This window comes from Micromys minutus, assembly GCF_963924665.1.
Source record: "Micromys minutus genome assembly, chromosome: 12".
Lineage (NCBI taxonomy): Eukaryota > Metazoa > Chordata > Mammalia > Rodentia > Muridae > Micromys > Micromys minutus.
This window is the reverse complement of record NC_137981.1, coordinates 34,686,669-34,709,714: the sequence shown is the minus strand read 5'-3', so window position 1 is coordinate 34,709,714 and position 23,046 is coordinate 34,686,669. Positions and strand designations below refer to the sequence as shown.

General features: G+C 41.7%; 1 protein-coding gene across 11 annotated transcripts in view; it reads right to left on the bottom strand.

Moving 5' to 3' along the window:
* Positions 1–23,046, bottom strand: part of KCNMA1 (potassium calcium-activated channel subfamily M alpha 1) — a 666,778-nt gene that overhangs the window by 283,431 nt on the left and 360,301 nt on the right. For 4 of the 11 annotated variants that reach the window (XM_080926069.1, XM_080926073.1, XM_080926074.1 and 1 more), the window contains exon 4: positions 4,073–4,096. The exons of the other annotated variants lie outside the window; for them this stretch is intronic. In XM_080926069.1, the coding sequence (XP_080782195.1) occupies positions 4,073–4,096 (24 nt within the window). The remainder of the gene's footprint in view (positions 1–4,072; positions 4,097–23,046) is intronic. 11 annotated transcript variants of the gene reach the window in all.

Below are 23,046 nucleotides of genomic sequence, written 5' to 3'. Positions count from 1 at the left end.
AGTACAAGTCAGCATCACCAGCAATGGGTAGTTGGTTTGTAGTTGGACAGATGACTCGAAATCCTGATGTCCTAGCTCTACCACCTATGACCTGTACTGTGTTATAGAAGTAGCATGACCTCTCCAAGCCTCGGCTTTGTCTGTAAACTGGGGATAAGGAGAGAAAATTTGAAGGCTTCTGTAAGGAGAAAATTAGTTGACTATTCAGTCAATGATATTTGTAAGTAAAGTGGGGATGGCAGTGGCAACTGCCAATGAAAATGCCCCCAAAAGGCACTGATGCAAATGAACAAAAACTGGGAGCAATAGTGATGTCCATGCTCTATTTCCCCACTTATGTCTACATTGCTGATACCCTGTAAATTCCACTGATATGATTCGAATACTCAACAGGACATACAGTAGGGTCTTGATTGGGGAGCTAGCTACCACATGGTGAGATTCTATACAAGCTAAGATATTAATTTGGGAAAAGATTGAAGAAGAAACATGGGGAAATGATAGTCTCAGAAAGCCAGCCATACTGTGTCATAAATACTAAATAATTTATCAAGATTTCTTAACAGCAAAAGCCATGAGTCACTTTAATGAATGGCTCACAGGAGGATGGATGCTCTTCCTCCCAGGTCTTTGGCTCCATTTGTCCTGTTGGCTTAATGTGCATGTGGAAGAAAGGCAGAGGAATGAAGCAGCCAAACCCTTTCTAAGTAATCACTTCTATCTGGACTCCCATAAATGTATTTCTTCACTGTTGGAATCCTGGAATGATGTCTGAGACAACCTACCCACTAATGCTTATTTTCTCTAGCTTGACTATAGACTCCAATTATTTCAATCACAGTTGTTACCACAGTGGAATTAGTGTTCATATTTGCCAGCAACTTTTATGTAATAAATCAGAGTTAAGCCATTACATAAAAAAAGAGTCTTGCCAAATAAGAACTGGCTGCTGAAGTTTTATCTAAATTGTTTGTGAAGTCACAATGGGTGCATTCTAGACACCCCCTTCTCTATCTCCATGGGGTCTAGCCATCTCCGTTTTAGGAGGCTCATTAGTTTAGAAGAGGGGAGATATAAAAGAGATTATTTAACTAGCATCAAATACATCTTCACTCAGAAGTGTGTTCCAAATACAAGAGAGGAGCTCCCTCAAGGGCATGGCTCAAGAGCCATATGTAGGTATGGGTAGCAGGTTCAAAAAAAAAAAAAAAGACATTTGCACACACATTTCCAGAGCTCTCCAGCAAAGACATATGTTCTGCTCCAACCCCAACTCCACCTTTGGCCTAACTGCCGAATGGGATATCTTAGATAAGGTAACTAGGAGAAAAAGAGGGCAGAGAAAAAAAATCCCAGATCAAGACAAAGAGCTGGGGACTCAAAGACACAGCTCGGCTTGTGATTAGAGAATGACGTTGGCCCCTAAGAACATGCTCTTCTTACAGCTCCCTTGGGCAAGAGGTATCCTGACCAGGGCAAGAGGATTTATCAAACTGCTCTGCTTTCTGCCTCCATGGCTTCTCTCTGGACACTAAATCTCACTCATCATTAAGAGGTTTACAGACAGTCATCTCTAGACAGTGATAACCAACAGGTAGCTACATTTACACACTGGTAAGCAATGATCCAGGGTTACTAATCATGAAGAAAACACCCCGAAAAAGACAAGAGCATCACACTCAATGGAGAGAGCTCTGGAAGGAGAAAGCATGAGCCCTCTACACACCAAAAGCAGCCTGGGAGGGCGAGTCTGACCAGGTGTGCTGGCATTTTGTCATATAGTAAGCTTTCAAATCACTACAACTCCCTGCTGTTTATTATAGGCAGAGATCAAAACAATTCTTTGTGAGCCTTCTCCACATGTTAGACTTTGACACATGTGCATGATACTTTGTCACCATATTCTAATTTTATCTGCAAGAACTTAGGGTAGGAAGCTCATCTGACTGACTGACTGCATAGTTCCAATTCTGATGCCTCTACCTCTATACCAACAAAGACCTTTAGTGCTGAGGGTCTACCTGGTGCTGCTGTTAGAAGCACTAGCATCAGGTGCGGACAAACAGCAGTTTCTTTTATCTGTTGCTTTTCCTTGAAGACTAAAAAAGAAATAACCAGCAACACAAACACCCAGCCTGGGATGAATTGTTTGACACTAATGGCTGGTGATAGCTTTGTTTGTGGTATCCTGAGGTTGTTTTGTTATTGGAGATTTTTTTCCTTAAGACATTGGGAGAGACCTGGCACCAGTCCTGTTGATATCTAGCATAGAAAGCAATTATACCTTTATTGCACAAGGAAATAAAATAGCTATGTGTTAGCTCTGTCTTTGGCTGACAGCAGAGGCATGGATGTTTTGTTAAGTATTCCTATTTAGGAGTTTTGCACGGAGCCTGCAGCATCACAGCCAAAAAGGACAGTCTGAGATGTTGCTGATTAGCGGTCATGAATCTGCTGACTGCAAGGAAGGCAGAGTAATTCCTTAGGAATGTCATATAGCAACCTGGGCAGTAGAGACCGACAAAAGTACGGGGAGTCAGTGGAACAAGTTACCTTCAGAATCAAAGTGTCCTCATTAACCCAAAAGAATTCCTTACTAAACCCTACACTCATATATCATATTTCCAAGAATGTGTTCTTTTATCGACTTCATGCTTCAATGCCTTTGCTCTGGTAAGAATTCTTTTCCTTCATGTTTTTTTTTTTTCCTTTCCGTCTTGCTGCTGGTTCATTTATTTATCAAAACTCATTTTATCTCTTCAGGCCACAGAGACAACATTTAGCACAATCTGGACGGATGATGTGCCCTTAGCTTTTGAATCTAAATTTGGAGAGGGGTCTTGTGAACTAAAAGCAGCAAGTTTCTTCCTGCTGCTCCCCCTTGCAGCGTTACGGCTGTCTCTGCTTCTCTCTGGTGTTGTTTCCTGCATCCCTGTGAAAGCAGAGCAGCATAGACCCTGGCTGAGGATGCCCCAGAACTGATTTTGCAGCACTGGTGCCATTGCCCTGTGAATGGGTCCTCTCATCCCCACTCTCTGTCTCTCTGAAGCCGTTCTGTCACTAGCACGGGAAGCACTGTGTGTTTCCAGGAACAAAGGGAACTATTTCTTTTCTGAAGAGCCTCTCAAGGAGACTTAGCTGGTTCCTTTCTAGGAGGCCTAGATAGGAAGAAGCTCTCCTAATGATGAGTGCCTCTACTCCTGGGTCAGAATCACCTGCCTGAGCAGGGCTGTCCTCTAATTCCATCCAGGCTACTTTCAGAAAGGAAAATATACTCAAAGGACCTGTTTAGACCAAACACGGTGTGTCCAATAGAATGGACACATCTATAGAAGGGGCTCAACTCTGCCAAAGCCCCAGATATAAGAACATTGGATATCAAGGGGAGAACAGGGAGGCAAGAGGTCTTCAGGGTTGGTTTTTTTCTAACTGCCACTTGAACTAGTGGTATTGCTAGATACAATAAGCTATGTTCAAGGCAAATAATTGTATTTCTTGGGGAAATTTGTCTTTCAAGTTGGTTTTTATTAAGTTGATATACTTATCAGGTCTAAGCAAACCAAAATAGGGAACACTGTTCAGGAAGCCATGAGAAGTAGTGAAATCCCTGGCACCCTGAGCATATCCATGCCAAGCTCTGAAGGGCACAGAACTAACCAATAGGTAAGCGGCTACTTAGAAATAGACCTTAGCTTCTAAATCCCTGGCCGTGATCTTTACAGTGGGCACCAGCCTAACATGAGACTTAGTTATCTCTTTCCCAAGGCTCTAGTCTTGAATTCTCGTGGCATGGAGCGGCTTTGGGAGAATATCAACAATTTGCAGGCCCTCAAGAATATCCAAAGAGGAATCGTATATCCCAATTCTTCAGTGTAACGGAATGCCCGCTGCTTTAATTCCATGCATGCGTCCAGTGCTTGCTACATTCAGAGCTACCAGGGAAAGCATGTCGCATGCATGGGCAGTGCAGGGAGAGGATCTAGTTAACCTGGAGGCAACGACCCAAAGGGTGAGGTTGCAGCATGCAATGAAAACCACACTTGGTCTTGGCTGCCATGCAGAGAAGACCTACATCAAAGAGTCTGCTGTGCGGCTCCTGGGTGAGAGTCGATATGAGAGAGGTGAGTTACTTCAGCAATGACAGACATGGGCAGAAAAAGGTTCAAACCACTATAAACAGAACACCATACAGAGCACTGGCATTTCACACAAGAAGAGGCAGCATTGGAGCCCAGGAGGGGAGAGACAGGGAGGGGAGCACAGGCTGACTCTTACTCTGGCGGGAGGGTCTCCTTGGCCAGCCCTTCATATGTCTGTGTTTTTAGACAGTGTGTTTTGATGTGATTGACAGATAGCCTCAGGACATCTGCCATAATTACTCAGAAATTTTGAATGCTTGGAAGAAACAAGGGTTTGGTGACATAAAGATACACACCATGATTTCCTGTTGGGATGGTTTATTTCAAAAGCAGGGCTGAGGTTAGGGAGATACATAAGACACAAGTGCCAACACCCTCCACATTGTGGTTTCAGAGTTCAAGGGGAATATCCAGGAAGAACAATGTGTTGAGAATCCAAAGCTTATGAAAGGCAAGAATCACCCCTAAAAGCCACCTATGCCCTGTAACTTTAATCCACTCACAACAAAACCATTGTTTTCTTATACCATACTCTGGGAAGGAACCTTCCATAGAGGTAACATGCCTCGACACATTCTTTAATTAAATGTGACAAAGCAGCAAACAAATGCTTGGGACGCTTAGTTCCTTCTTCCTGACTCTGTCTCAGTCTCTCTCTGTTTGAATATACCTGTGCATTCTTTGCTGTGGGCGTCAGTGAGCCCCAGGATCTGCCTGCCCCCAACCCCCATACAGGGATTATAAACACATGGCACCAGTTCCGTTTTTATTTATTTTTTAATGTGGGTTCATGGAGATCATTTTCAAGGCAAGCATTTAGAAGGTTTTTTGTTTTTTGTTTTTTGTCTTTGTTTGTTTGTTTTGAAGGAAGAAAACAGCACTGATTGAGGAGGGGCATCAAGCTCCCTTCCAATGTCAACGACAGAGCAGCTAGCCAGGGTGCTGTCTAATAAGCTGCCTGCCCCTCAGAATCCATTCTTTTTCTCTTCCCCTGCCTGTTCTGCCTCCCATGGTCTCAGAGAGGTTGAGTACAGCTATACAGGTGTGTGCTATAATCCTGGCAGTTCAATCCTCTCCCATAGTGCTCTCCATCTGGAAGGAGACTGAGGAAGAGTGGTGGTAAATGACTCCCTTTAATATGCCTTCCTGGTGCCCATAGCTTGCGTGGACCATGGTGACAGCTGTGATAATGACTTGGACATACTGTGAACAAACAGGATGTAGTACCTGCCTGTCACACTCACTGAGAACAGAATACCCTCTAGGACCTGAGTTCCACCCCGGAACATAAAGATAAATAACAGGCAGACCAGACACGTGAGATTACTCATTCAACAGATACCTCCAGTGTTCTTTAGTGGCAGGCATTCCACTTGTTGGAAGGTTACAAAAATCAATAAAATACAGTTGCTACTCCAGAACAATGCATCCAAGAGTGGCTTGTTTCAATGTTCTACTAAATACATTTGGTGGTGGTGGGGCTGTCCACAAGCTATAAATCTCTCTGCACTTTAAAATCCTTACTAACATGTAAATACAATTCATCTGGGATGCTGAGAGAAATGAACGAGAAGGAAATGTCAAGCACTGTGGTCATGACCAGCTTTGGTGATACCATGTCCACAGCAGTGACTGTGATCTCTAAGACTCCAAGCTAAGGAATAAACCTCTGGAATGAGAGGACCACCTCCGGGTGATCTTGAATGGGAGGACCACCTCCGGGTGATTTGGAACGGGAGGACCACCTCCGGGTGATTTGGAATGGATTTTGAGTAATGAACAGACACTGATCTGAGAAAGAAGGTGGGTTGAGGCACAGGAGTGGAGAACTGAGTGTGTTCAGAGATTTGGGAGTGCAACAGGACACAGAGTCTCTCAGTATTCTGGGGCCTACAGGCTTAACTAACTGGTAAGAACCGAGGGTAGACAGAAGATGGTGAGGCATCTGGGTGCACATTAATAGGCTGGGTCTTTGTCCTAGAGAAAGGGAGAAGCCTACAGAATCTCAAATATAGAGGAACGGCCAGTTTGTCAAATTAAATCTCAGGAAAAAAAAGTAACTGCATTTTTTTATTCATGCATATGAATGTTTGCCTGCCTGCCTGCCTGCATGTATGTATATGTATGTACCAAATGCACATATGTATGTACATACATAAACCAGGCACAAGCCAGATATCTGAAAGGCAAGAAGGCATCGCATCCCAGAACTGGAGTTACAGACAGTTGTGAGTCACCATGTGGAGTCTAGGAACCAACACCCAGGCCCTCTACAAGAGCATCCAGTCCTATTGACCTCTAGTTCATTTCTTCAACCCAAACTTATGCAAATCCTAAGGTGAAATTCTTTGCTTCAGGACAGTGAAGTCCAATCTTGAGGAATGGCTTCCTTCAGAGACTTGCACTGTCAGGTTTTTATTTGTTTTGTTTTGTTTTTTAAGACAAGCTCATAATATCACCAAAGCATTTTTCTGAACCACAATGGCCATCCATGTCTATATCTATGATCTTTGTGTCAGAAAGAAACGAAAGCATGTGGCTTTTTATCCTTTGAAGGAAGCTACCTTACTGAGAGGCTAATACAAACGCAGTGTTTAAATGACAGTATGAAAGCATTCAAGATAGGCCTGCCTCTATACTCTTATCAGGGACATATGTACAGACAGACACATGCCTGCAACAGCAGGTATGCTTCATGTGGTCAAACTTAGGCATGTGGAGGAAATACGGCTTACATATATTATCAGAACCATCATTGACAATGGTACTTATTGGACAGAAACCAAATGGCAATTACAATTCTGGTTCTCTTGGGGTTTAGATATTTCAGCTCCCAGAAGAAAACCTGAAATACTCATTCTTAGAGAGAGACTTTCTTTTGGGTCAGAAAAGTAAGAGGGAAGGTGATATCTTTTTCAGAGAGTGCTTTCTCTTTAAAAAGTAATCAAGTATGTTTACGTCCATTTAAGCTCAACTCTGAAGTGTAATTGTGATGGGAGCTATACTCCACAGCCCGAGAAGCAAGAAGATGAGACTGTTGGCTCCCTGTTGCTAAGATCATGCAATCATGTTTGCTGTGTGAATTTACCTTTGCCTGAAGTCCAGCTGTCTGTGCCTTTAGAGTGGAGACACAGTGCCCTGAACTTGGAGTCAGACTGAGAGTCCCCAACAGCCCACCCATGATGGTGCCTAGTATCCACTGAGTCAGGGATCACCCAAAGGGCATAAACATTGTTGGAGGATGGTTTTGTTTGGGTCTTTTACCTTTACCAACCTTCAGGATACTTTTACACAGTGGTTCTCAACCTGTGGGTCATGACCCCTTCAGAGATCAAATGACACTTTCACAGGGGTGAGACCTTTGGGAAACACAGTGATTTACATTGCAATTCATAACAGTAACAAAATCACAGTTATGAAGTAGCAACGAAGTAACTTTGTGGTTGAGAGTCACCACAACATAAGGAACTGTACTAAAGGGTCCCAGCATTAGGAAGGTTGAGAACCATAGCTGTCACAGATCTGATCTCTATAGCTGCCACCTCCAAAGGACAGAGGAAGTCTCCCAAGATTTGAGAAGAGGGGAATTATTCTGGGCTGCAGGATACCTGCTCCTTTCTCTCCAGAGTGAATAAAAAAATAGGAAAACCCAACAGAGGCTGTGTTGTCTTCTCTGATGGCATTAGTAAAAGACAAACCAATGCACGGTCACCAAATGGAACAAGGTAAAGTTACATCAGAGCACTGTTACCTTCCCCAAGTGACAATAAGATATCTGGGGTAGAAATGGTAACCAGCAAAAACTACTAAAATGCCTGAGCAACAACATCATCCAAGATTTTAGGATTTTAAGTCTATAATCCTAGCTCTAAAGGCAGTTGTGTTAATAAAAAATTATTTTCTTATTGTTGAATTTTAAACAGCATTTTGGAATTTGCACCATAAATCCACTAATGAGATTTGATATAAACTTTAGTGTGTCTTTTCAAAGTTCTCATTTTCAAACCCACTTTCTCAGAAGAGAACTACATGGTCCCGTGAGGAGAATTTTGCTTGCTGACTGGAAAGTTGGGGACACAAATCAGCAAGGGATAAATCATCATTGATCTATATGGCAAACAAGCAAAACAAAAATGTAGACAGCTGGCAAAATCCCCTCAAGTTAACAGCAGGAGTCAGAAGTTATGACAATGAACCGTGGCTATATAACAGAGTTATCAGAGATGAGGTGGTGCACCCAGAAATGCTGTACAGTAGCTTTCGTGACCCTCTTGCAGGTATTAAGCTATTGTGAAATAAAATTATCATCCCACGGGTTTTCTCTTGCAGAATACACACGTTTAGTTCCCAGCAACTTACGACTGTCTATAACTCGACTGTCTATAACTCCACTTCTAGAGGAGCTGACACACTCTTTTTGGCCTCCATAATCACCGTACAGACAGAGTGCAATGCAGACATACAGCAGAGGAACACATTAAAAATCGGCTATGTCTTGAGAAACCAATACAATCTCTATTTGTGCTTTAAAGAGCAGGGCCTATTAAAAAATCTGCAAGTGGGCTTCTTTAGAAAGCTTAGATTAGGTACCTGTTGCATGTATAGTAGCACACAGAACATACACAAGAGATGTGCAGGAAGCTACAAAGATGTACGACAGCATCAAATGTCTCAAAAAGAACATTAATTTACACAAAAGCATCATTTACTTACTCCAAGTCTCTGAGACTTTTCTCAAGAGAGAATCAACTGTTAGTAAACAAAGCCATTAGCACATGTGATAAGGTAACTCCTGGGATGAAGAAATCATGGCAATCTGCTTAGGTAAGCAGATGCTGGGCAGTACCAGGCTGAACAATGCTACTACTGTCGGTCCTACACAAGGCTGCTCTAGACTTGCTATTCCTGTTTATCTCTTTCCTTGACAAACACCCAATGCTAACCCCCACAAAGAGGTGAAAAACTGATGTCTTCTTTAGAAGCAAGTAGATATGAAGATCTACTCCCACGAGGAGCAACCACTGAAAACTCAAACAATGAAAGCTAATCATGGAATCACAGGTAAGCAACAAGGCAGAAGGAGAGGCAAGGAAAAATGTAAAGCTTAGGCATTTTACCACACCTTCTGCCCATGCTGTGGGTGATAGCCACTTAGTTTGCCCTTGCTCTGGCCAAAATGGCACAAAATGAAGCCATGAAGTTGAATCCTTAGACCAAAGACTGCAAAAAATATGGCCACAGGTACCATTTTTTTTTCTGCGAGAGATGAAAGAAAAATAGAGAAATGTGTGAAGCCTAAAAGCTCCTGGAACTTAACACCTAGCATATGAGCAACCAGAAAGAGCAGGTCCAGCCCTTCTTCCTGAAATAGAGCATGTGCTACTGCTGCTGGCCACCTGGAATGTCACCTGCAGGTGGCTGGGGATTTTTAAAAGTCTGGTGCTTCCACTGTTCTGTTTAAATGGTAAGCAACCAGAACAGCTTGATCTGGGAACAAGCTACTAAGTTATACAAAGCATTCCCCAAAAGAGCTAGAAAACATCGGCTGTGAAGAAGGGGGCATTTCCAAATTACAGTTCCTTCTCAAAGAAATGCTGTAGGCAGTGAATAAGAGAAGGAGCCCATGGATTTAGCAAGCCACAAGAATACATCCAAGCAAAAGACTGGTTGCTGCCACACCCATTTGACTCCCATGCTGGCGCATTTCAAAGGCAAATGCATGTGACCCTGAACACTCAATTCAGTGGTTACCACTTCTCCAAAATCTTTCTGCATCACTGAGACCTTTTCTGGCATTTTCCTCTCTTCATCAGCAAGACTTTCCCAGAATTCTCACTGACATAGGGGTAATTTGTTTCTGTCTCTCCCTTACCTGCTGCACCTGGAGCTCTCTCTAATGGAGGTTTACAAGGCTGCACAGTTAGCCCTAAACAAGGGTTTCAAGAGGAGAAGAGAGATTAAAGGATGTAGGAAGAAAATAGGAAGACTCTAGAAAGCTGTAATCCAGGAATTGCTCAACCCAGTCAAAAAATTGCATCTTCCAAAGTGATTTCCAAGTAGCTTCAGAATCATGTATAGATCAAAACCTAACTCATGTGATGTTTGCGTGGTCCACATGAATACCACCCCCAGATGCTGTCATGACCCAAGAGACTGACTCATGGAGTACTTCTGTGTCCTAGGAAAAGTAAAGGTCATTTTACCTAACATACAACAAACTTGAGGAGAAAAAGGGACCATGACTTTGTTGATAGCCACACTCACACCCACCCAACAAGTCCATCTGTTTTTACCAGTCAAGGAAGGCCAAAGCTCTGAGATGCTATGGCAGATTTTGAATCCTATATTAGGAGAATTCTGTCCTAAATGGTTTGGGATCTGAGTCATTAGCCATCACCATGCCAAATCAATTTCTCTTAAATAAAAATGACAGCCATTTCCTCTTTATCTGAGAAAATATAAAAGAAGCAAACATGGATAAAATCACAAGAGATGTCTCTCCCCTTTATTTAGATTAGAATTACTTTCTGTGTATTTGTGCTTTAGTTCAGAAAGCTGGACCAAAACTTGATACTAAACATACTAGAAGTATAACCTAGAAATCTAGAGATGTGTGTACATCAGAGGTTAGGGAGTCCAGTTGAGTCTACCTGACTGGTTCACTTCTTCAGACATCCAACACAAAGAACCAAGGATACAAGCAACATTGGGAGAGCACATTAAAAACCAAACATGGCGATGAATTTCACATAAGGATTTAGATCTTCGGGGTCTCTGGGAAGACAGGAATCTTAGTGGATATAGACTAACATGCTCTAATTATTCAAGTTAAGTTAAATATGACATACTCTATATATCAGATTCTGTGTTACCTTAAGTAGGTGAAGAGAATGCCTGGCATGGTTTTCACTTCTTTCTGTAGTAGAAAGAGGTTCTACTAGGAGGTCCATGCACATAAATCACTAAATACTAACTTTTCCATTTCATTTGTCTTCACAGGTCAGGACTGATTTTGATGGACAGTTTCTTTTGGTTACTGCTTTTTTTTTTTGGTGTGTGTGCTTGTGCACATGCACATTCATGAACATACATGTGTATAACTGTAACTCATACAAGCTATAGTCCATGTTCTAGGCCAGAGGGCAACCTCAGATGTCAATACTCCCACCTTGTTTGAGACAGGGTCTCTCTGTGTTTTTCCCCTTGCACATATTAAGCTATCTGCCCTACAATTTTCCTCTCCTTCTATCTCTCAGTAAGAACTCCGGAGACAGAAATGCTCATGCTACATGTCCGTGTTGTTAGGCTCTTAGGATTTGAACTCAGATCCTCATGTTTATGTGGCAAAACCTATTAAATTCTCTGAGCCTTCACCTTGGTCCATCATAGCCATTTCTAAATGTTGTATGTGCAAAACAGGATTATTTTGTAAAGTAAGTACCAAAGTTTTTAAGTTTTCCCTTGCTCCTGAAATAGTAAGCTGTCAACAGACACTTCTGAAAGAACTACTTGTAGTTATATTGTAAATAGACAACTCACAATGGTGTCCTTTTTTAAAACTTTATTTTAAAAAAACAAAGATAAAAGAACAAATTTTGAACATTTTTGCATAAATGTATACAAATACATTTTTGTCAGTTCTTGGCTTTTTTTTTTTTTAAGGTTTGATACTCTGCATTAAGGTCTTACTAGTTACAATGAGCAAAAAGTACATGTAAAACAGGATGTAACCCAGAATTAGTCAACATTTTCTTGGTGTGTAAGGATTGAGCATAATGTTTTTTTTTTTTTTTTCTTGAACTTCACACAGTCTGTGAGTTGTTTCTGGGGCAGTCTGAGCCCTCTGGGGTTAGCATCCCACTATCAGTGACTGCATATTATGTCTGTTCTTTTGTGATTGGGTTATCTCACTCAGGATGATATTCTCTAGATGCAACCATTTTCTTAAGAATTTGGTTAAGTCATTGTTTCTGATAGCTGAGTAGTACTCCATTGTGTAAATGTACCACAATTTTTGTATCCATTCATCTACTGAAGAACATCTGGGTTCTTTCCAGCTTCTGGCTATTAAAAATAGAGCTGCTATGAACATTGTGGTGCATGCGTCTTTGTTATATATTGGAGTGTCTCTGGTGTATATGCCCAGAAGTGGAATAGCTGGATCTTCAGGTAGTACTATGTACAATTTTCTGAGGAATCACCAGACTGATTTCCAGAGTGGTTGTATCAGTTTACAACTGCACCAACAGTGGAGAAGTGTTCCTCTTTCTCCACAACCTCGCCAGCATCTGCTGTCATCTGAGTTTTAGATCTTGGCCAATCTGGCTGGTGTGAGGTGGAATCTCAGAGTTGTTTTGATTTGCATTTCCCTGATGGCTAAGGATGTCGAGCACTTCCTTAGATGTTTCTCAGCCATTTGATATTCCTCAATTGAGAATGTTTTGTTTAGCTCTGTACCCCATTTTTAATAGGGTTGTTTGATTCTCTGGTGTCTAGCTTTTTGAGTTCTTTGTATAACTTGGATATTAGGCCTCAATCCGATGTGGAGTTGGTAAAGATCTTTTCCCATTCTGTTGGCTGCCGTTTTGTTTTCTTGACAATGCCCTTAGCCTTACAGAAACTTTGCAATCTCATTAAGTCCTATTTGTTAATCTTTGACCTTAGAGCTAGAGCCATTGGTGTTTTGTTCAGAAAATTTTCTCCTGTGCCTATGTGTTCTAAGGTTTTCCCTACTTTCTCATCTAATAGTTTCAGTGTATCTGGTTTAATGTGGATATCTTTGATCCACTTTCACTTGAGCTTTGTACAAGGAGATAAGAAAAGGTCTATTTTCATTCTTCTGCATGCTGAGTGCCAGTTGGACCAACACCATTTGTTGAATAGGCTGTCCTTTTTCCATTGAATGTTTACAGCTTCTTTGTCAAAAATCAGGTGACTATATACGGCCCTTAATTCCTGGATAAATGAGGTCCTATTCAGGAAGTTCTTAATTATGTTTCCTTCTCATGAGCAGCAATACAATGGTACAAATTCATGTACCATCTTTGCTCAAATGAAAAGGGATGTCATGGTGTAAATTCAAGGTAGCTCTACTCAGAACTCTTGCAAAAAATTAAAGTTTCACCATAAAGAGGGAGACCACACTTTTCTTTTTGTAAAGTCTTAAGAATGATCTTATTCAATAAGGTTCTTTTCCTCAGCTCAAAGTATTATCTGTTAGCACTGAGACAAATTAGGATAGCTTCATGCTTGCGTGGAGTTGAAAACAAACATTTTCATCTCATTGTGTCCTAAAACCCACTGTTCACTCAAAAAGAATTCTCTAAATTATCAACATGACATAAAATTCTTTCTTTCAACTTGGTAAAGATGGGTTAAAATTCATCAAGGAGGAGTTTTCTGAAATTATTTAGACTATGGTAAATTCTGAGACAGGATTTCTAGGAAGTTTTTATTTATTACCAGTTATCTGTCATCACTGTTGAACATAAATCTTCTGCTTGCTCTGCGTAAGGTCTAGACAGAGAGTGTAACTTTGGACATGGCTTACTGTTACACACCAAATTTCCTCTGCTCCCACCAAGCTCCAAACACAGTAACCCTCTGACATTTTCTCTGAACCCCAACTTTTGAGCATCTCTACTGAAAGGCAAGCTCCACAAAAGCAGAAACCTTTCACTAAAGTTTAGATGTTGCTTCTAACCAATATACGTGTGCCATAAATAAACAAATGAATAGACAGAGGGCTGATCAGAATGAATGCTGGGAAAGATTGAGTGTTAAAGTCTTCGTTCAATTTTACTAAGCTAAGTCAGTATTAGTGTGCAAGTATTTTCACTATCAGGTCTCAGTACCAGCATGAGCCATCTCTAATCCCAATTCCTATCTGCATATGATTTTTTTGTACCCAATGAAAGGAGTTTCATTTCTCTTATACCAACAGGAGTCATTTGATAATTTAATCATCTCTATTATACAGTTTAGAAGACATCTGACATCTAATTTTGAGTTATACTTAACCACTACTCCTGATCTCATTCCAAAGTAACACAATTATCTCCTTGTCAGTTCTTATCTGGTTTAGGCAAAGAACACATTGACATTCTGGCCCATTTAGACCCAAGATCTCCATATTATGTACAATTAATTGAGGAACATCTTCACTTCAGTGTTTGCCCACACTTGAAGCATGCTTATGCTGATGATCCTAGACTCTAGGGGAATGTGTCATCCCAGGATTAGGAACTCCTCATTTTTAGTCTCAATTTTTAGTCTCAGTTACTATTCACATGGTGTGATGTTTGGAATTCTGAGGACTTTTCAGAGGGCATATAAATGCTAGAGCCCCAGAGGTGGTGATAGGTGTTGCAGGGGGAAGGCATGTTGGTTGTTGATTGGTTGCTGTTGGTTGTGGTTTGTTAACTAGTCATGTGCAAAGAAGAAAGTAGAAAAAGAAGTTAGACATCCTAATGGCAAAGATCAAATGCCTCAAGGAACTTGATACCCAAGTCAGCAGAAAGTAGTCTAATAATAATGTTTCCCCCCTCTTCCTTTCTCTCTTTTTTTTCCTCTCCTATCTTGTATTAGGGGGTTGAAAGAGTGGCAAAGGGATGGAAGGAAAAAGAACCCACAAATTAGCAAAAGACTGCTACAACTTGATCTCAACAACTTGGGTTCCCTTTCATCAAATGAAGGAAATCACAGTGGTGCTACTGAATGAAATGATAAAGATGGAATGGCAATTTACACAGAGTAAGTTCCCAATAACTATCTATATAGTTTGAAGAATTACAGAGCAACTTATGTGACCAGAATGCCTAGTGGCTATCAGCCACTACTTGGTCTCTAATTGACTAGTAATCATATGATACACACCTGCTCTATTAATGGCTCTATTAATGGCCACAGTGGTCACTGACTACCTGGTTAGTACTGGCCATGTGGCAATTTCTTTATCCTTATTCAGTGATGCTTACTGAAGATCTACCACATTTCCTGCAGAGGGCATTTTGTAGACTCTTGCCTTGATCTTATGAAACCAGGGCTTGCAGGCATACCATAAATGATGAAGTGGGAGAGGTCCAAGACAGACTTGAGGCCTCTCTGTATGCCAGTGATTGATTCTAATCTCTCCATTGACGGTTCTGTTGAGAAAAGCTAACTCAGAGCTGAGAATTAAGAAAGCAGATAGTGTATTCTGGGTAAGTTCACCTTCTTTGTAGAACCAGTTGGTGTTGCTTTGTTGGTCTTTAAAACATGGCTGGGTTTGCTTCACACTGTGCATTAGTCTGTCTTCTGCTCTGTACATTCCCAGTTCCTAACAAAGTGGACTGCGAAACTCCAGCCAGTTGCAAACCCGCTGACAAGATTCAGTTTCTCCTTATTGGTGCTGATGCAGAGTTTATGAAGACAAGGAAGGATGTGTGAGCTATACTGTGCCAGTCCAATTCTTCCCTAAGTTCCAGTTTTCCAGGATTTGCTTGCTGGGCTTTCCTTCATCACTGCACTTCCTTGTGCTGGGTTCCAGAGCTGTGTGTTAACCTCCCACTGGACAAATGAATCTATGTGCAAAAGTGGAAGCCTTCTGTGGGACTGCAAAGCCAAGTGACAGCACCCCAGAGCACTACAGAAACCAAAGAGCAGAGGGCAAGATCCAGGGGAAGATTCACTTAACTCTCCTGGTCCACATCACATGGATCAATATGCAGGAGCATAAAGTAGACACACTTCCATCCAAGACTAAAAAGCACATTTCTCCCTCACATGTGTGATGGCAGCTCTACAGCTGGTTAATTTTTTTATTCATGTATGAAACTACCCAAGTATGCTGTACTCTCATTGTGACCCAGAACACCTCCAAGACTTATTTCTATAGCATTGTAAAGTGCACACTGCAGATATGATGTGTACTTTTGCAGCAATCCATATCCTGTCAACCTTTGTGAAGATTCCAGGGCAGAATCTGAGCCACTCTGGTACTCAGTTGAGCACAGCAGATAATTTCCCCTAAGTATGTGCTTAAGCAGTACCTACCAATTATATTTCTTTAGTGGGGTGCAATTGCGGCACACCCACTATTCCAGATATACTCTTACCAGCCACATAGCAATAAAGACTCTTCTCCATTAGGGTGCAGAAGCAGCTGATGGCAACGTAGAAGCCATATCAGGCAATAGTCAGTTTGCTCTATTGCTTTTATTCTCACTAACATGTATTAACTGCACATATTCATAGTTCCTGGTGTGCACAAGTCAAATCAGTGTAATTAGTGCTTCCTCCTCTTGGTCATTTCCTTGTACTGGGTACCTTTAAACTTCACTCCTGTACATCAACATAGGCAACTGTGAGCTATGGCTACTCCACTGTGCACAGGGTCACCAGAACTTCTTCCTCCTATCTGGCCATTCTGATACCTAACCTTCTTTTATTTTCCTCACCCCACCCAGTCTCTAGAAATCATTATTGGGCATTGAAATCAACTTCTAAGCTTCTACATATGGGCACCAACAGGCAAGATTGGTTTCTTCATGCATGGTTTATTTCACTTAACACAATGTCTACCACATTGCTCCAAATAACCAGATTTTCATTCTCTTGTGGGACGATTCATATTTCATTTTGTATGGGTGTCACCTTATCTTTTTATAGTGCTTGAGATTGAATCCAAGCCCTCTTGGACATGAGACAAGCACTCAATCAACTAAGCTACATCCCCAGCCTAGACACTGCTGTGGTTTATTTGGGTGCCTAGAATTAATCCAAAGAAAACCCTATTCTCCAGAAAATATTCTGCTCTTAGGACACCTGTTTCCACAGAGTAAGGAAAAGAGAGGTTAGCTATGTTATGGCACCAAGTTTGAATTCTCTAAAGCCCAAGATTATACAAAAGGCAAACAATGGTGAGTATGACATGTATTATTGAACCAAATACCAAGTTGCATGTCTATTCAAATTTTGTCTCACAAATTACACTCAAAAACAACCCTGAAGTCTTAACCTGCAAAGGACAAACCTTCCTGCCCTTTTTGTATTGATTTGGAGTTCTAAGTAGTCATTCTCAGTATCTATACTTGGACTTCCTATCCATGGGGAGAACTAACTGAGGGTGATGCAAGGAAGAAGTCAGAAATACCAGAAAGAGTTAGATAAGGAGGGATAAGAGTCAGTTTATCCTTCTGAGCTCTGTTGACATGATAATGCACTCTGCCTCAAATTACACAGTATGATTTTTAATCACTAAATATCAAACTTGTTCTGTCCCCCTCCCATCCCCCATCCCTTATCTTCTTCTCTCATCTCCCTCCACTTCCCACGTAGGAACTTCTCTGTCTCTCTCTCCTCACCCCTGCTCTTTTCTTTTTCCCATTCTCAGTAAGCTACGTGGGTAGTGGAATAAACCATGGTAAGGAAACATGGCATTCTTCAGTTGGTTGGCCCCCTCCATATTTTCTAAGAAGAATATATGTTTTTTAAAATACTTCATGACAAGTTAATTTTCTACTGTTATCCTTAAAGATCTCCCAGATCATATACTTCCTTCCACTTAAAATTAAAAAAAAAAACCCTTCTCTTCATTTCTATTCTTGTTTGCGGGGCAACTGCTGACATACTCACAGTTCTGGATTTTATTTTAAGTAATGTGTAGTTGACTATAGTTTGTTTGTGCAATTGGTATAATTAAATGTAATTATATAATTGGTGAAAGACTGAGTAATCACATAATTAGAATGTGCAGTAATAACTGTTTCAGTCCCATTGTTATGACGTGTAATGATACAATTATGATGTGGAACAATGGGATGGCATTCACAGGGTGGCCTGCAAAGAAAAGATACTCCTGGCCTCTTGGATCTCAGCAGAAGATAGGACCCTGACAGCGAGGTCTCAACCTGGACTTCCGGTTCATCATTATCTGTTAATCTAACCCTGGGGAGTAACACTCTGGAACATCAACTCTGAAGAAGTGTGGCCAAATGCTCCAAGACTCAGACTACCAAACTGTTGTCCCTGAAGTGCAGAAGGGACCGTGGATTCCCAAAATTGTCAGTTCATGGCTGTTTTCAATTAAACAAACATCATCGAGGCACCAAACAACAACAAACAGCATAAAATCAGGTAGCAAAGTACCTCATGATTCCCCCCTCCCTTTTCTCATTCCCTTCCCTACCCCCAGTCTGGCTCAGGTGAGAAGCAGAAATTGTGACATCTCTAACTGCTCATTCTTTAGCACTGCTGTTCATGGTCCCCACTCTAAATAGCTCAGAGAACCCTGCATGTCCTAGATTTCCACCCCCGGGGCTGACAGCCCTCAGCTCGAGTCTTACTTCACAGTAGTCCTCCTTGTACATTTCTGTAGCCCACCAACCTTTGCCCCTGTGCTACAAGAGTACCCCCACCCCCATGGAGTTGTATACCTCCAGGTAAGGCTATGGGCCAAATGACTGGTTTTGCTTTCAGTGTCTTATTCAATACTAATAGTTGCCAAACTGCTACTTTGATTTTCTCTCAAATTGGTTTGCTTTTCAAATGCCCAAAACCACTTAACTATTCTCACTTTTCTTCTTTCTTTGCACTCCGTCAGTTTTTCTTTTACTATAACAAAATACTGGAGGCTGGGCACTTTTAAAAGATCAACTATTTAACTTATTGCTTGAGAGATTCCAGGCTTCACCTCCACTCTGTTATGAGCCTTAAGAAGGATGGCATCCCAATAGTGGAAAAACATGCTACATACAGGGGTCAGAAGGGAAAGCCAGAGCACTGGGAGGGGTCTGTCTTGTGGCCTCCAACATGGACACAACCTCTGAAAAGTCTCACCACTTCTCAGCATCGACACACTAAAGATCAAACTCCCAACAAAGGAAACCAGAGGGGATAAGTCACATGGAGAGCACAGCACCTCTCTCCTCTTCCTGGTCCCTTCCTGTATCACCATCTCAGCTGATGCTCAGCTCATAATGACAGTGAAAGCCACACCAGCAACGGGACCACAATTCACTCTTTTCCCTCCACTAGCAGCCCTGCACTCAGATTTTCAAAAGCACCCCCTTCTATTCCTCCTCCTTTTTTTTTTTTTTTTTAAAAAAAACAACTTTATTTAAAGAAGAGAGATACATGTACAGATTTTTTAAAGCATTTTGGCAATTCTTTTAGAGGTTTGATAGCGTGCATTGAAATCCCACTAGTTACCATAAGCATAGAGCACATGTAGAACAGAATGTAACATGGAAACGGTTAGTGATTTCTTGGTGTGTATAGATTAAACATAATGATCTTTGAATACCAAAAAATGCCACAAGGCTATATTTCTAGCTCTTGGATTATTAATGATTTAAGGTCTAGGTGTACCACACTCTGAGAGGATGCTATACACTTTTTTTTTCCTAAGAAGGAATGAGGCTTTCACTATTTGGCCTTTGTTTTACTTGAGCTTCATATGGCGAGTTGTTTCTGGGGTGTTCAGAGCTTTCTGGGGTTAGTATCCAATTATCAGTGACTGCATATTATGTCTGCTCTTTTGTGACTGGGTTACCTCACTCAGGATGATATTCTCCAGATGCATCCTTTCTATTCCTCCTTCTTCTGATGAGTGACCAGGCCTCCCTAAATGGGTGTTCAGCCTGCTCTGTCAGAACTGCTACGGAGCTCTGGGACCAACATACACAGTGGCTCCCTTCCAGAAGACTGTCACAGGCTCCTTGCCTCAGCCTGCCTGGAGCGCTCACCTTGTCACCCACTAACTCTTCACTTGTCAAGGATGCTGACCATATCCTTGCGGCAAACTCCACAGGGAATTCTGAGTGCCTGTCTTCCCAGCCTTTGGCAGGTGGCCACTTCCTCCTCCACAACACAGTCTCCTGCAACTTTCTCGCTCTTTTCAGTTCTGTTCCTCCTCAGTTTCCCACCCAAGTCCATCCTGCTTCATTTTGATTTTATTCTTATTTTATTTCATTTTTTAGATATTGGTCAAAAGTCTCATTATCCTCCTCAGACACTAATGACAGACACCGTTGACAGTTCAGTGTAAAATGTTACTCACAGGCTTGTGTTCCTGGTGGCTGTTTGGTGGGGTGGGGGTTGTAGAACCTTTTGGGTGGGAGGCATGGTATGAAGACACTGAAGGGATAAGGTGTCCTTATCCTGCTTCCTTCTTGCTACCTGTTTGTCTCTCAGCGTGATCATGTGCTTTACACCCCAGCAGTAAATGTCCTGGCCACATCAGCCAATATGCTTGCCCTGTCTTAACATGTGAGCTCAGATACACTCCTGGATGGCTCATGTCAGGTACTGTCTCCTTAACAGGAAAAGCAGGATACACAAAAAGAAGGCAGGTAAGTAGGAGGGAGACTCTCTGAGAGAAAGGGGTTCCAGTAAAAAAGGGAAGGTAATGAGGGGGGAAGAATAGGACATGTATAAATGTATCATGAGATAAATGTATGAAACTGTCAAATACGTCATCAACCAACCAACCACCAACCAACAAACTACCAACCAACCAACCAACCAACCACCAATCAACCAACCAACCAACCAACCAACCAACCAACCACCAACCAACCAACCAACCAACCACCAACCACCAACCACTAACCAACCAACCAACCACCAACCAACCAACCAACCAACCAACCACCAACCAACCAACCACCCACCCACCCACCCACCAACCAACCAACCAGCCAACAAACTAACGAACCAACTTCAGGGCCTGGTCAGGTAAATAGAGAAAAGGAAGAGAATTGCATAAGAGTTTAAGATTGAAGTAAAGCACAAGGCATCAAATTAGGCAGCTTTCAAACATTCTAAAATCATGTGAGCCACCATTACTAAGGTTCACAGCTGTGAGAACCAGGCAGTTTCCTTCTAGGAGGTTTGGTGGTAATGTCCCCCACCCCCACCAACTTAGTAAAAATAACAAAAACAACAACCAAAAAAAAAAAAAAAAATACAACCAAGGCTTGTCCCTTTGCTACCAAAGTCACAGAGATGGCTTCAGGCCAAGTGTTTTTTTGTGATGCCCAAAGAACCACATACAAGTAATACATAACCATCTGTTCAGCTTTTAAAAATGTAAATTACTCAGTTTTACTAATTGAAGTCAGCACTAACCAAAAAAATAAAGCATTAATTTATGTACCACCAAGAAACAAAAAGTTGGCAGGTTGAGCTGTAAGCAGACACTCATAAGAGATTTATTTTCCTTACTTATTCACTTATAAGGGACAGTGTCTCTTTAGACGTCCCAGGCTAGTTTAAAGTTCTCAGATTGACAAGTTCTTCCTGCCTTAGCCCTTTCTGTAGCTAGCACTCCAGAAGCATGCTACCGTGCCTAATTCATGCCTAATTGACTGGTTTTTGTTTAATTAATTTTTGTAAGAATATTTTTGGGCTACCTTTGAATTCCCAAAGTGAGTTCTGTTCTCTAAAATAGCTGCAAGAATAAAAACCTGAAAGTGCTTCATGAGGACCCAGAATAAAAGAGTGAAGAAAGAAAAGAAAAGAAAAGAAAAGAAGAGAAAAGAAAAGAAAAGAAACACATAAACACAACCGGGCAGATAATGCAGGCATGTGTGCTGCAGATGTTTCCATGGATATATAACTTATAGATCAGAGTCATTTATAAACTCATAAACTAAACAAGAGCGTTGTTATAGAACCTCGCTGTGCTAACTTCTTAACTGAAATACAGAGGGAAAAAAAATCCCAACTCATTTATGTTGAGAAGTGCCAGTTCCCAATCTCTGTTTTAAACTTAGTTCTTTTCCTCTTTTAGGTTGACACCCACCTATACCGACTCACTCCATTCCCATCTGGTACTCTTGGTGTGTAGGAATATCACGGCACCAACGTGTCGTATAAACAGTTACCAATTTTACCTATCTACCTTGCACCTAACAGGCATCTTCTTACATTTTAAATATAGTCTTTAACCAAAAAGGGAACCAAGGGGGCTGCTTTCTAGAAGTGAAAAGAAAATGTGAAGCCAAGAATTAGAAGTCTGTGGCTGTGACAGGCAGAGGCTTTGGGCTTCGGGGTGAGGAACTTGGAGGTAAATAACCTATGCTTTGGATCGCCAAAGCTCTACTTTGATGCTAGACTGAGTTCCAAGCTCTGCCTTGATCAAGGTTCAACCCGGAGTCCACTGGCCCCCGTCTCTCTGTGGGTCCAGGACCTTCTACAGTGTCTCTAGGGACTGGCTAGTAGGATCTGGAAAGGATGGACTGCCTTTGATGGAACCAGACCAGGGAAAACATTTTGTTTTTAACCTGCTTCCAAGATCTCAGGGCAGTAGCAGGAGACCTGGAAGGGATGCAGATCACCTTGTACATCTTCAGGGGCCACCGTAAGAGGCGTTGGGCTCAGAGCATGTTCTCATCACACAAAATAAAAGAGGAGAGCAGTTAACCTGCACGGGATTTGGGATGACCTAGAAGTTAAACCTCTTCACATTTCCATGAGGCATTTCCAAAGATGTCCAACTTAGTAAGCTAGAGTCATTCTGGATGTGGGCAGTACCATCCCAAGAACAGAGAGGTCAGAGGACCGAACAAAATGAAAGAAGGCAGGAGGCCTGCAGAACCGAGCCGGCTCTGTTCCCTGTTCCTCTGCTCCCTGACTACAGACCCAATATGCTCCGTTGCCTTGCGTTCTTACCACGACACCTTCTCTGTCCTAAAGCCACGAGCCAAAGTAAATCATTCTTCCTAAAGTTGCTCCTCCTGGACATTTGTCATAGCAATGAGAAAAAAAAATACTAAAATAATGAATGAGGTTGATCACACCTCCCCCTTCCTTTCTTGGTGGGATAGAAAGTGTGCAAACCTCAGATCATCCATGCTTTTAAATACGATCCTATACTAGCCAAACCTTGCAGTGTCTGCTGATGAGTCTCCTCCGGGCATAAATG